This window comes from Ranitomeya variabilis, chromosome 5 (assembly GCF_051348905.1).
Source record: "Ranitomeya variabilis isolate aRanVar5 chromosome 5, aRanVar5.hap1, whole genome shotgun sequence".
Classification (NCBI taxonomy): domain Eukaryota; kingdom Metazoa; phylum Chordata; class Amphibia; order Anura; family Dendrobatidae; genus Ranitomeya; species Ranitomeya variabilis.
Window position 1 is genome coordinate 57,003,770 of NC_135236.1, and position 13,822 is coordinate 57,017,591.

At 45.3% G+C, this 13,822-nt stretch overlaps 1 protein-coding gene across 2 annotated transcripts in view; it reads right to left on the minus strand.

The window, feature by feature from the left end:
* Positions 1 to 13,822, minus strand: part of LOC143774448 (intercellular adhesion molecule 5-like) — a 67,545-nt gene that overhangs the window by 11,478 nt on the left and 42,245 nt on the right. For both annotated transcript variants that reach the window (XM_077262056.1, XM_077262055.1), the window contains exons 3-4: positions 10,149 to 10,445; positions 9,515 to 9,748 (exon numbers count right to left, since the gene is read on the minus strand). In XM_077262056.1, the coding sequence (XP_077118171.1) occupies positions 9,515 to 9,748; positions 10,149 to 10,445 (531 nt within the window). The remainder of the gene's footprint in view (positions 1 to 9,514; positions 9,749 to 10,148; positions 10,446 to 13,822) is intronic.

Sequence of the window (13,822 nt, forward strand, 5' to 3'; positions counted from 1 at the left end):
TAGCATCCTGGATAGGACCTGTGCACAGTATATACCGTATGGGAATAAACATACTAGAAATAGGAGGAAACCAATATGGCTAAATAAAGCTGTAAGGGGCACAATAAGTGACAAAAAGAAAGCATTTAGAGAATTAAAGGAAGTACATAGTGAGGAGGCATTAAATAAATACAAAAAATTAAATAAATTCTGTAGAAAGCAAATCAAGGCAGCAAAGATTGAGACAGAGAGACTCATTGCTAGAGAGAGCAAAAATAATCCCAAAATATTCTTTAACTACATAAATAGTAAGAAACTAAAAAATGACAGTGTTGGCCCCCTTAAAAATAGTCTGGGTGAAATGGTGGATGAGGATGAGGAAAAAGCCAATATGCTAAATGACTTTTTTTCATCAGTATTTACAAAAGAAAATCCCATGGCAGCCAATATGACTAGTGATAAAAATTCCCCATTAAATGTCACCTGCTTAACCCAGCAGGAAGTACGGCGGCGTCTAAAAATCACTAAAATTGACAAATCTCTGGGCCCAGATGGGATACACCACCGAGTACTGCAGGAATTAAGTACAGTCATTGATAGACCATTATTTTTAATCTTTAAAGAGTCCATAATAACAGGGTCTGTACCACAGGACTGGCATATAGCAAATGTGGTGCCAATATTCAAAAAGGGGACACAAACTGAACTCGGTAATTATAGGCCAGTAAGCTTAACCTCTACTGTGGGTAAAATCATGGAGGGCATTCTAAGGGATGCTATACTGGAGTATCTGAAGAGGAATAACCTCATGACCCAGTATCAGCACGGGTTTACTAGGGACCGATCATGTCAGACTAATTTGATCAGCTTCTATGAAGAGGTAAGTTCCGGTCTGGACCAAGGGAACCCAGTAGATGTAGTGCATATGGACTTTTCAAAAGCTTTTGATACGGTGCCACATAAAAGGTTGATACATAAAATGAGAATAATGGGGATAGGGGAAAATATGTGCAAGTGGGTTGAGAGTTGGCTCAGGGATAGGAAACAAAGGGCGGTTATTAATGGAGCACACTCGGACTGGGTCGCGGTTAGTAGTGGGGTACCACAGGGGTCAGTATTGGGCCCTCTTCTTTTTAACATATTTATTAATGACTTTGTAGGGGGCATTCAGAGTAGAATTTCAATATTTTCAGATGATACTAAACTCTGCAGGGTAATCAATACAGAGGAGGACAATTTTATATTACAGGATGATTTGTGTAAACTAGAAGCTTGGGCTGATAAATGGCAAATGAGCTTTAATGGGGATAAATGTAAGGTCATGCACTTGGGTAGAAGTAATAAGATGTATAACTATGTGCTTAATTCTAAAATTCTGGGCAAAACCGTCAATGAAAAAGACCTGGGTGTATGGGTGGATGACAAACTCATATTCAGTGGCCAGTGTCAGGCAGCTGCTACTAAGGCAAATAAAATAATGGGATGCATTAAAAGAGGCATAGATGCTCATGAGGAGAACATAATTGTACCTCTATACAAGTCACTAGTGCGACCACACTTAGAATACTGTGCACAGTTCTGGTCTCCGGTGTATAAGAAAGACATAGCTGAACTAGAGCGGGTGCAGAGAAGAGCGTCCAAGGTTATTAGAGGACTGGGGGGTCTGCAATAACAAGATAGGTTATTACACTTGGGGCTATTTAGTTTGGAAAAACGAAGACTAAGGGGTGATCTTATTTTAATGAATAAATATATGAGGGGACAGTACAAAGACCTTTCTGCTGATCTTTTTAATCATAGACCGGTGACAGGGACAAGGGGGCATCCTCTACGTCTGGAGGAAAAAAGGTTTAAGCATAATAACAGACGCGGATTCTTTACTGTAAGAGCAGTGAGACTATGGAACTCTCTGCCGTATGATGTTGTAATGAGTGACTCATTGCTTAAATTTAAGAGGGGACTGGATACGTTTCTGGAAAAGTATAATGTTACAGGGTATATATATTAGATTCCTTGATAAGGCGTTGATCCAGGGAACTAGTCTGATTGCCGTATGTGGGGTCGGGAAGGAATTTTTTTCCCCATGGTGGAGCTTACTGTTTGCCACATGGGGTTTTTTTGCCTTCCCCTGGATCTACATGTTAGGGCATGTTAGGCTATGGGTTGAACTAGATGGACTTAAAGTCTTCCTTCAACCTTAATAACTATGTAACTATGTAACTATATGCTGTACATGCACCACTCCCAGAAAGATTACATGCCCCTCGTACACAGAACATGTGCTATACATGCACCACTCATGACACACAAACAAGTCTCTCACACAAATTATATACATCACACACATACTAACATGAAAATACATACTATAAATGCATCACTCACACATAGGACACATACTGTACACATGACACTCACATGCTGATCACATACTGTACATGCACCACTTACAAATTGAACACGTACTGTACATGAGCCACTTATACACTAAAAAGATACTGTACAAGTGCCACTTAGTCACTGAACACATGCTGTACATGTCCCACTCAGTCACTAAACACATGCTGCACATGTGTCACTCAGTCACTGAACACATGCTGTACATGTGCCACTCAACACATGCTGTACATGTGCCACTCAGTCACTGAACACATGCTGTACATGTGCCTCTCGGTCACTGAACATAAGATGTACATGTGCCACTCAGTCACTGAACACATGCTGTACATGTGCCTCTCAGTCACTGAACACATACTGTACACGTGCCTCTCGGTCACTGAACACATGCTGTACATGTGCCACTCAGTCACTGAACACATGCTGCACATGTGCCACTCAGTCACTAAACACATGCTGTACATGTGCCACTCAGTCACTGAACACATGCTGTACATGTGCCACTCAGTCACTGAACACATGCTGTACAAGTGCCTCTCAGTCACTGAACACATGCTGCACATGTGCCTCTCAGTCACTGAACATATGCTGTACATGTGCCACTCAGTCACTGAACACATGCTGTACATGTGCCTCTCAGTCACTGAACACATGCTGCACATGTGCCTCTCAGTCACTGAACATATGCTGTACATGTGCCACTCAGTCACTGAACACATGCTGTACATGTGCCACTCAGTCACTGAACACATGGTGTACATGCGCCACTTGTACACTGAATACATACGTCACTCGCACTGTCCAGTGACTTGTGAATCATACAGTATTGTAGCTGTTGCATTACTATGCAATAAGGTTTGCTTTTTAGACATTTTTCCTCCCTTTCTACCTATCTACTATGATTCCTGCTTATCCTCAAGATCCTACTGCTGCTCCGTGTACCAACCTCTGGCTATATCCTGACTACGATTGCCGCTTATCCTCAAGAGCTTACTGCTGCTCCGTGTACCGACCTCTGGCTATATCCTGACTTCGATTCCTGCTTATCCTCAAGATCCTACTGCTGCTCCATGTACCGACCTCTGGCTATATCCTGACTACAAGTCCTGCTTATCCTTCCAGCTACACTGCTGCTCTGTGTACCGATCTGTGACTATTTCCTGACGACGCTACCTGCCGGTGCTCCCCTAGTGGTTTCAATATCACTACTCCAACTTAGGTCAATTTTTAACACAAGCTAACTGATTAAATCTTTTGTGTGACTACTGGTACATAGAGACAACCATAGAAATGGAGTTTCAAGCTTCCTACACTTGCAGCCTATTTATGGAAGCAGAATACACACCTTGAACACATGCTGTAAATGCTCCATTCACACAGTGAACATGTTTTGTACATGTACCAGTCACACACTGAACAAGTTCTGTACATGCATCATTCACACATATTGCACATGCATCACACTCACGAGTAGGCCACAGGCCTCCACCTTCCAGACCTCCATCTTCAGGAGCCACCACACATAACTCAGGAAACATGCAATTTGTATTAACCAACAAAAGTTTACTGGACAGTTGAAGTTCATCAGATTATAACACGCAATCAGGGGCGTAACTACCGCGGTCGCAGCGGTCGCCATTGCGACCGGGCCCCGCAGGTCAGGGGCCCCGGGCCGGCAGGTCTGAGCAGGGCCAGGCTGGCCATCGGGCACTTCTGGCAAATGCCAGAAGAGCCGATGCCAGTAGTGGGCCGCTGCACTGTTCCTCCCCCGGAACCCCCCCCAGTGCCGCCGCCGCCGCCGCCGCATTTAACTATACCGGCGTCTATGACACCGGTATAGTTCAATGCAATGATGGGAGGAGAGAGCGTCATCTGACGCTTCCTCTCCCATCATTCCCCGCTCTGCCTCTGACAGTACACTGCGGGTGCGCGATGACGTCATATCATCGCGCACCTGCAGTGTCCTGGGCAGACTGCAGCCGCCAGGAGCAGCGCGGGCAAAAGGAAAGGTGAGGAGAGTTTTTTTTTTTTTTCTTTTTAACCGGACTGTGGGGCCATTATCGGGGGGGGGGGGGGGGGAGATGAGATGAGATGTGGGCTGTGCTCTATATATCCCTGTGCGGGCTCTGCTGTATATACCCCTGTGGGGGCTGTGCTGTATATATCCCTGTGCGGGCTCTGCTGTATATACCACTGTGCGGGCTCTGCTGTATATACCCCAGTGCGGGCTCTGCTGTATATACCCCTGTGGGGGCTGTGCTCTATATATCCCTGTGCGGGCTCTGCTGTATATACCCCTGTGGGGGCTGTGCTGTATATATCCCTGTGCGGGCTCTGCTGTATATACCACTGTGCGGGCTCTGCTGTATATACCACTGTGCGGGCTCTGCTGTATATACCACTGTGCGGGCTGTGCTCTATATACCACTGTGCGGGCTCTGCTGTATATAACACTGTGCGGGCTGTGCTGTATATACCACTGTGCGGGCTCTGCTGTATATAACACTGTGCGGGCTGTGCTCTATATACCACTGTGCGGGCTGTGCTCTATATACCACTGTGCGGGCTGTGCTCTATATACCACTGCGGGCTGTGCTGTATATACCACTGTGCGGGCTGTGCTGTATATACCACTGTGCGGGCTGTGCTGTATATACCACTGTGCGGGCTGTGCTGTATATACCACTGTGCGGACTGTGCTCTATATACCACTGTGCGGGCTCTGCTGTATATACCACTGTGCGGACTCTGCTGTATATACCACTGTGCGGGCTCTGCTGTATATACCACTGTGCGGGCTCTGCTGTATATACCACTGTGCGGGCTGTGCTGTATATACCACTGTGCGGGCTCTGCTGTATATACCACTGTGCGGGCTGTGCTGTATATACCACTGTGCGGGCTCTGCTGTATATAACACTGTGAGGGCTGTGCTGGATATACCACTGTGCGGGCTCTGCTGTATATACCACTGTGCGGACTCTGCTGTATATACCACTGTGCGGGCTCTGCTGTATATACCACTGTGCGGGCTGTGCTGTATATACCACTGTGCGGGCTGTGCTGGATATACCACTGTGCGGGCTGTGCTGTATATACCCCTGTGCGGGCTGTGCTGTATATACCCCTGTGCGGGCTGTGCTGTATATACCCCTGTGCGGGCTGTGCTGTATATACCCCTGTGCGGGCTGTGCTGGATATACCACTGTGAGGGCTGTGCTGGATATACCACTGTGCGGTCTGTGCTGGATATACCACTGTGCGGTCTGTGCTGGATATACCACTGTGCGGTCTGTGCTGGATATACCACTGTGCGGGCTGTGCTCTATATACCACTGTGCGGGCTGTGCTCTATATACCACTGTGCGGGCTGTGCTCTATATACCACTGCGGGCTGTGCTGTATATACCACTGTGCGGGCTGTGCTGTATATACCACTGTGCGGGCTGTGCTGTATATACCACTGTGCGGGCTGTGCTGTATATACCACTGTGCGGACTGTGCTCTATATACCACTGTGCGGGCTCTGCTGTATATACCACTGTGCGGACTCTGCTGTATATACCACTGTGCGGGCTCTGCTGTATATACCACTGTGCGGGCTCTGCTGTATATACCACTGTGCGGGCTGTGCTGGATATACCACTGTGCGGGCTGTGCTGTATATACCCCTGTGCGGGCTGTGCTGTATATACCCCTGTGCGGGCTGTGCTGTATATACCCCTGTGCGGGCTGTGCTGTATATACCCCTGTGCGGGCTGTGCTGGATATACCACTGTGAGGGCTGTGCTGGATATACCACTGTGCGGTCTGTGCTGGATATACCACTGTGAGGGCTGTGCTGGATATACCACTGTGCGGTCTGTGCTGGATATACCACTGTGCGGTCTGTGCTGGATATACCACTGTGCGGTCTGTGCTGGATATACCACTGTGCGGGCTCTGCTGTATATACCACTGTGCGGGCTGTGCTCTATATACCACTGTGCGGGCTCTGCTGTATATAACACTGTGCGGGCTGTGCTGGATATACCACTGTGCGGGCTGTGCTCTATATACCACTGTGCGGGCTGTGCTGGATATACCACTGTGCGGGCTGTGCTCTATATACCACTGTGCGGGCTGTGCTGGATATACCACTGTGCGGGCTGTGCTCTATATACCACTGTGCGGGCTGTGCTGGATATACCACTGTGCGGGCTGTGCTCTATATACCACTGTGCGGGCTGTGCTGGCACCCAACACCATGTTGCAGTGCAGGAGATTCCTGCAACAGTCCGAGGCGTATCTAGGGGAAGCGGGGCGGGGGAAGGTGGGGGGGTTGCGGAGGCGGGGGAAGGTGGGGGGGTATGGGGGGTAGGGGGGGGGTAGGGGGGGGGCCCCATTTGGAAGTTCGCACCGGGGCCCATAACTTTGTAGTTACGCCACTGCACGCAATATTAGACACAACACTTCTTATTCCTTATTTCCTTAGCACAGTACATTACCACCACTCATACAGTATGACCACGCGTCCACCCTCTATCGCCACAACTGACGGACCAATCCTCCTCTTTTTTGTGGACAGCGCAAAGGAGTAGAGAGGTATGGATTACTGTACCTGATACACATTGTAGATCACGGGGCACACACTGTCAGTTTAAACAACTAAACACACTTTTAGGTGTCAACCTATTTTGTGTATACAGCTCCCATGCTGGCCTATTTATCTCCCCCGAAGGTGAAACCCCCCCACCTGAGAGAAATGTTATGTAATTTGATCCTGTATTCATAACCCATACTTGGGGTGAGGTGCTGTATGCAAGTCCCCAATGTGCTCCCTATAAAACAAAAATGACCTTTTATTATACCAACCCAAAGGGTGGTCTGGTCCGATGGGCATTGCTAGACTTGATCCAGCCGAGGGCAGAGAAAAGTATTGTAGTGCGCATGAGCTGGCTTTCTTTGGCTTTTCCACACCACATGCGTTACAGTACTTTGTTTTTTCTTCGGCAAGGAATACTTGACCCAATGGTGCTGACCAAGGTCCAATGCATACAAGACCAGTGTTGGGCCGTTACTCAGAATCTCCATCAACAGGGAATTGCCAGGTTCAACATTAAACCTATAACCATAGCCTCTCTTATAGGCCATGGACTATCTTAGTCCTGAAGGCCCACACATAGGCCATAAATGGTGCTGCAATGAGGCAAAGAATCAAAACTGTCCACTAGAGATAGCCGTATGGCAACTGCTGATCTTCGACACTCCCGTAAAAATGAATGGAGCGGCAGCGCGCAATATCTTTGATTCTTAGAATCGGTGGGGATCCGATCTGTCAGACCCCCAAAGATTGGAAATTTATCCCCTATCTCACAGATAGAGGATAACTACCAAGATTCAGGATACACCTTTAAGGCAAGCAGCAGAATGGAGGGTTTATGTAGGCTCAGAAATATTACGTAGGCTGCTGAAAGTGAGGAACTGATGTCGGGGCAACAAACTCTGTAGACAAGTCAAGGCTGGAAGGAGAAGTCTTCATGATGGTCTGGAAATGAGGGGAAAAGTGAATGACTGGGACCAGAGAAGACGTCACTTGTGCTGTTATCTACAACTATATGGTCACTGTGTGGTGGTAATATTAGTCTTTACACAGCGGTTTTTGTTTATGACCAGTATACCGATATTATTGATATTATTATTATAATTTTGTGTGTGTGGGGGGGGGAATATCTGTCTTACGCTCTAAGCTTTTTAGTACCTAGCAATGCCCCCATAAGTGCCCAATATTAGCACTGCAGTTTTCCATATGCAGCGCCCCAGAGTCATGGTCGTTGCAGTAATGTCATTCTTCCACCAGGGGGAGTGATATTACGTCTGAAGGTAATAAAGGAGTTAATCCTTCCAGGTATTACGAAACATACACCACACTTCACACTCCAATCCACCAGGGGGGAGGAATGCTCCTATCTAGTAGGGCACTCCTCACAGAAGGGTAAAACTGGTGGTTTGGATAGAAAGTTAGTCAGATGCTGCCTGGGTTTGACCCAGAGAGTACCTGTCAGGCAGACAGGGGGAGAAGGAGGAACATCTGAGCTGCAGACAGAGGGTCCCTGACAGGGGTGGGATCCTGACAGAGGCCTAGCGGGATAGAAAGCTACGGAGCTGCGCCTGCCCCAAGTGCGGCAGCCTCCTAAGAAAGGACACGAAGAGAACTGTGTTGTAGAGAGTGAGAAACGAAGTCACAGCACAAGGAGAAAACACCGGGAGGAGTTCTGCCCTGTAAAGGCTGCCTCCTTCTGAGGCGCATAGCCGGTGGCCGGAACACCGACGTAGTAATTGACTCTACGCTTTACTTCAGAGACCGGCAGGACAGTCAATTTCAAGTTGGCTGCCCGACCTAAATACCTATGAAGACACAGTGGCAAATTGTGGGGGTCAGGGCGTCTCTAGGGTCCCTATAAACAAGCCTCAGGCCATCAGTCAAACGGGTTTGTCCTATCCATACCATCTGGGGGACAGAGAGGAAGGAATAACATCTAGAACATCCACGAAAGTTGTGAGGACCTTACCGAGTTGCTCAGCAGGGAGGTACTACAACACACAGGCGCTAGTAGGAAGGCCACTGATTTCCACCTGGATAAGGGGACTCTGGATTTGCCTTCGGACCGGCTGGACTCTGCCTGCCCTGTGGTCTGTACCCTGGACTGTGGATGCTGAAGCTTCCAGTAAAAAGGTAAAGAGACTGCAACCTTGTGTCCTCATTATTCACTGCGCCTTACATCATCCACCATCACCATCCACACATCTGGAAGGCCCTGGGGATACACTTCACCTGTGGGAAGGTAAACCATCTTGCTGCCATAACATCACCCCAGCGGACCCCTAAGCAGCGTCGGTCACCCTGACCGAATACCACAGGTGGCGTCACGAACATCATACAAACTCTCCCCTTTTATTGGACACCCCTCAAAGGGCCACGGACCAGGTCGGGCCACCGTGACATCCCTCGAACCGAAGGACCTGGTGACGAGTACCCCATTGCCCTACTCTGGGGGCGATCCACATACAGCACTTCTAAATCAACTTGGTACAATATTTCAGTATTTTTGATGCCCCTGTACATTTTGTCCACTTTGCTGGGTAGACAGATACTTACACTGAACGGAAACTTCTACGGGCTTGGAAACTTTATCAAAGTTTATAGCAGTACAGGTGTAAGTGCCAGTCATATTTCTCAGTGCTTTGAAGTTTTCTCCCTCTATGAATCTAGCTTGACCTTTTGCACAAGTCACATTGGGTAATGGGTATCCTGTGGCCTTACAGTGGAAGCTGCTTTCCCGTCCTTCTATCCAAACCTGCTTATCAGGGCAGTCTGTAAAATCAGGTTCACCTAGAGGAAAGGGAGAAAACAGAAAAACAATTAGCATCAACAGGAAAACCACATTATTCAGAATTATTCAATATCAGCAAACATTACCCAGAATACTGACAAATAACCTCATTACTTCGAATGCTGGCCTACATTCTCACTACCCAGAACGGTGGTCCATATCCTGGGTCCACGGCATCATTATCCTTAGTGCTGGCAACATGGCCTCATTACTATAGTCTCATTACACAGAATGCTGGCCTATGGTCTCATTACACAGAATGCTGGCCTATAGTCTCATTACACAGAATGCTGGCCTATAGTCTCATTACACAGAATGCTGGTCTATAGTCTCATTACCCAGAATACCCAGAATCTTTTAATCAGAAGAATGTCTTGGTTATTAGACGTCCATACTTACTCCGTAAATACATTTTCTCTGGCTGGCTTTGGCTTTTGAAGTGAGCCTCACATATGAACTCCATCTTGTCCATTTCTTTGGTGACCTCCAAGGTACACGTTCTGATGGTGTACATCTCTTTTTTGGAAACTTCTACTTTCTTCCTTTCCTGACAGTTAGTTAACGTTGTGTTGCCTTTTATTTCCAAGTTCACCTCCACGCCTTCCATGTCTCGTAATTTGCACGTGAGTTTCGTGTCCTCATCCTCAATGATATTGTCTTCAAAACTCAGTTCTGGAATAGGTAGACTAGGTGGCTCTAGAAAAAGAGGAAAGTCAATTACAATAAATTGGATGGAGTCACTGAGCGGAAGCTAAAATTGCATACGAGGCTTGTTAAAGGGGCTAAATGGGCAGGAAAATGCTGGGTAAGTTTGATGTTAGCAAGTTGGGATCAAAGTCTGAATCTAAAATATGTTGGAATAAAATTTGCAACGAAGAAGCAATTAGTTCCATTAATATAAAGTAAGGTATGGCACTCAATGCATCGAAAGCTAATAGATATTGCCCTGTGTTGGAAAGGGAATGACTTCTGGTTAAGAAAATATTATTGCATTGGTGTGGCCATAGATGAATTATGTACTCCAGTTTTGGTCAACGGTTCATAACAAGGCAATGTCATGACATTTCGGGAGGCTAGTGATCACAATATTCTAGTGCCAGCAGAGGACGTTCGTACTGCTCTGGTCTAGTGACCAAGGAGTAACAAAGTGGATGGCTGACCAGGGTACTGGGTTCTCTATTCCTCAGTGGTCTTCTGTCTTTCTTTCATTGTTAGTAAGTTTGAAACAAGACACATGTCCATCAAGTCCAACCCAATTACGGGAAACTTTAAGCTGCTTCCAAATGAAGTCACCTATCGAATGAACATGTTACCTACTTCAAATTACCAAAATGTATAACCCTATTAAATGAATGTGTCCTTAAAAGGCACCAAATATAAAATAAACAAAGAAAACATATATGCCACAACAGAAATAGTCAAATCAGTATTAAGAAAATGTTAAAATTTTATTAAACATACAATTAAGACCAATGGGTACAGATAATCCCAAAAATACAGAAAAAAAAAATGAAATTTAATGGGTGAGCTGATGTGGGAAACCCCTAAAACAATTATATAAGTATACACAGGGCAGAGTCAGTGCATAGCGAATCATATAAAAAAATAGGTGTATATATATACATATGCACCCATAAAGGTCAATTTTCGTAGTGGATGTACAAGTAGTTATTCTACCCATAGTTAATAATATTTAAATTAGACATGTATGCACAAACAAAGCCTAGTAAAAAGAAGTAAGTACTTTACACAAATAATAAAAAATATATATTTAGGGCTAATTTCTAGTGATGAGCGAATATACTCGTTACTCAAGATTTCTCGAGCACGCTCGGGTGTCCTCCGAGTATTTTTTAGTGCTCAGAGATTTAGTTTTCATCGCCTCAGCTTAATGATTTACAGCTACTAGCCAGGCTGAGTACATGTGGGGGTTTCCTGGTTGCTAGGGAATCCCCACATGTAAGCAAGCTGGCTAATAGCTGTAAATCATTCAGCTGCGGCGAAGAAAACTAAATCTCCGAGCACTAAAAAATACTCGGAGGACACCCGAGCGTGCTCGGGAAATCTCGAGTAACGAGTATATTCGCTCATCACTACTAATTTCCAATATAAGTAATGAGCTCACCCACCAAAGACCCGACGCGCGTTTCACCAATGTTTCATTAGGGGTTCTTTCAATCTCTTTAAGGATTCCAAAGAAGTGAAATAAGAGGGAGCGCGTAAGCAGCAATGTCGTTTTTACATTGCAGTACAATAAGTTCATTTTCTCTAACATGCTTTTTCAGGGATCTGTCTGAAAAAAAGACGTCATGTGCACATATCCTAAAAGAACAAGCTTTTCCCTCCTGGTTCCAAATATCTTTTCGACTGGATCAATTCAGAAAATAATCTTACACATTTACCTAAGTATTTGTTATTTTCTTCTAAAATAGCATCTAAGCCTTTTTTGAAGCCATCAATGATTCCCAATGTGACCGGCATTTAAAGGGGTGATCCTAAACCATAGGAGATTTTCATACTAAATGACTATATATTTAATCCAACAATCTTAAAATTAATAATACTTAAATGTAAAAAATCCTACCATTCCCTCTTTACTCTGTCGACATCCTGCCTGCTTTTTTAAAAAATTGATTTATTTATTTCCGATTATATTTTGAGTATCCCAGCATGCCCTGGGGATTCTTAAATTGTTGGCTAAATTCTTTACTAGATTAAAGTAAGTTATTACATCGATGATTCATCTGGAACACAGTGGACTTGTGCCTGGGAGACATACTTAGGAAAACATCAGGCGATTCTCCTTGGACCATTGGACCACCAGATGGTTCCCTCCAATCCGAGGCAACGAATAAAACTATTATTAGATGACTCCACAGCATTTATTATGGTGGAATAGGGGTTTTGTTTGTTGAAAATAGGTTTTTGGGCATCAATTTATTTTTTGGGGTAATTTCTATATTGTTTTACTGCTTCATACATGGTTTAAGGGTAGCTCACCTTTCTTGATTTTTAGGGGACCCATCTCCCCTTTACTCTTTTAACCCTTTAAAGCCCCAGGATACATATTTCCATCAGGATGTGGATTGAGGTGTGTAAAGCAAGCTCAGGAGCTGTGCCCGCTCTTCAAGTGGTAGACTCTGGGGAAACTCAATAGCTGGCATCTGTGCCTAACAGCCACGGCTGGAACTGAGCTCTGCCAGTTAACTATTTAAATGCTGAGACATTACTGAGAAAACATAGTTTGAAAATACAGACGAGGACCATAGGGAGAAAAATATCAGTCAACTGCCAGGGACATCATCAGACTAGTCAGGTCACTCCCTATGCTCCCCATATAAAACGGTACCTGGTGCAAATGTGCGGCCAAGCTCCGATTCATGATGTCCATGGCTCGGGCAGCATGAATCTAATGATGGGTACCATTAATTGTAGTTTTAAAGCCTTAGGTCTCCCTTATCGGGCAGGATGAGAGGGTGGAGGGTATTTATATTCTGTAATGCCATAAGAAAAGACTCCATGCTAATGATTTAACTATTTTTTTGGGCTTCTATGTATTGGTAGAACGGATGTTTGCATCATTTAGCAGATTTGGAGAACTCGCTGAATAAAATGGATGAAATCTACCAGATTACCTGTTGATTCTCTCGAGGAAAGTTTCTACCTAGAGATATCCCAGTGGCAAGGCCCACTCCAGGTTTTCATGGGCAAATCTCAGTGAGACCTTTTAACACATACTACAATACATGATGCACAGACACGGCAGAGAAATATAGGTATAGTACAATGCCAAAGATTTCACTTACTTCTTACATTACATGAGTGATATCAATATCTCAGAAACCAGACAGTATTGTCTTCCATACAGTATTATGGGCACCACATAGTGTTCCATAAAGTATAATGGGCCCTATATATTGCTCCATACAGTATAATGAGCCCCATATATTGCTCCATACAGTATTATGGGCACCACATAGTGCTCCATACAGAATAATGAGCCCCATATATTGCTCCATACAGAATAATGAGCCCCATATATTGGTCCATACAGAATAAGCAGCCCCATATAT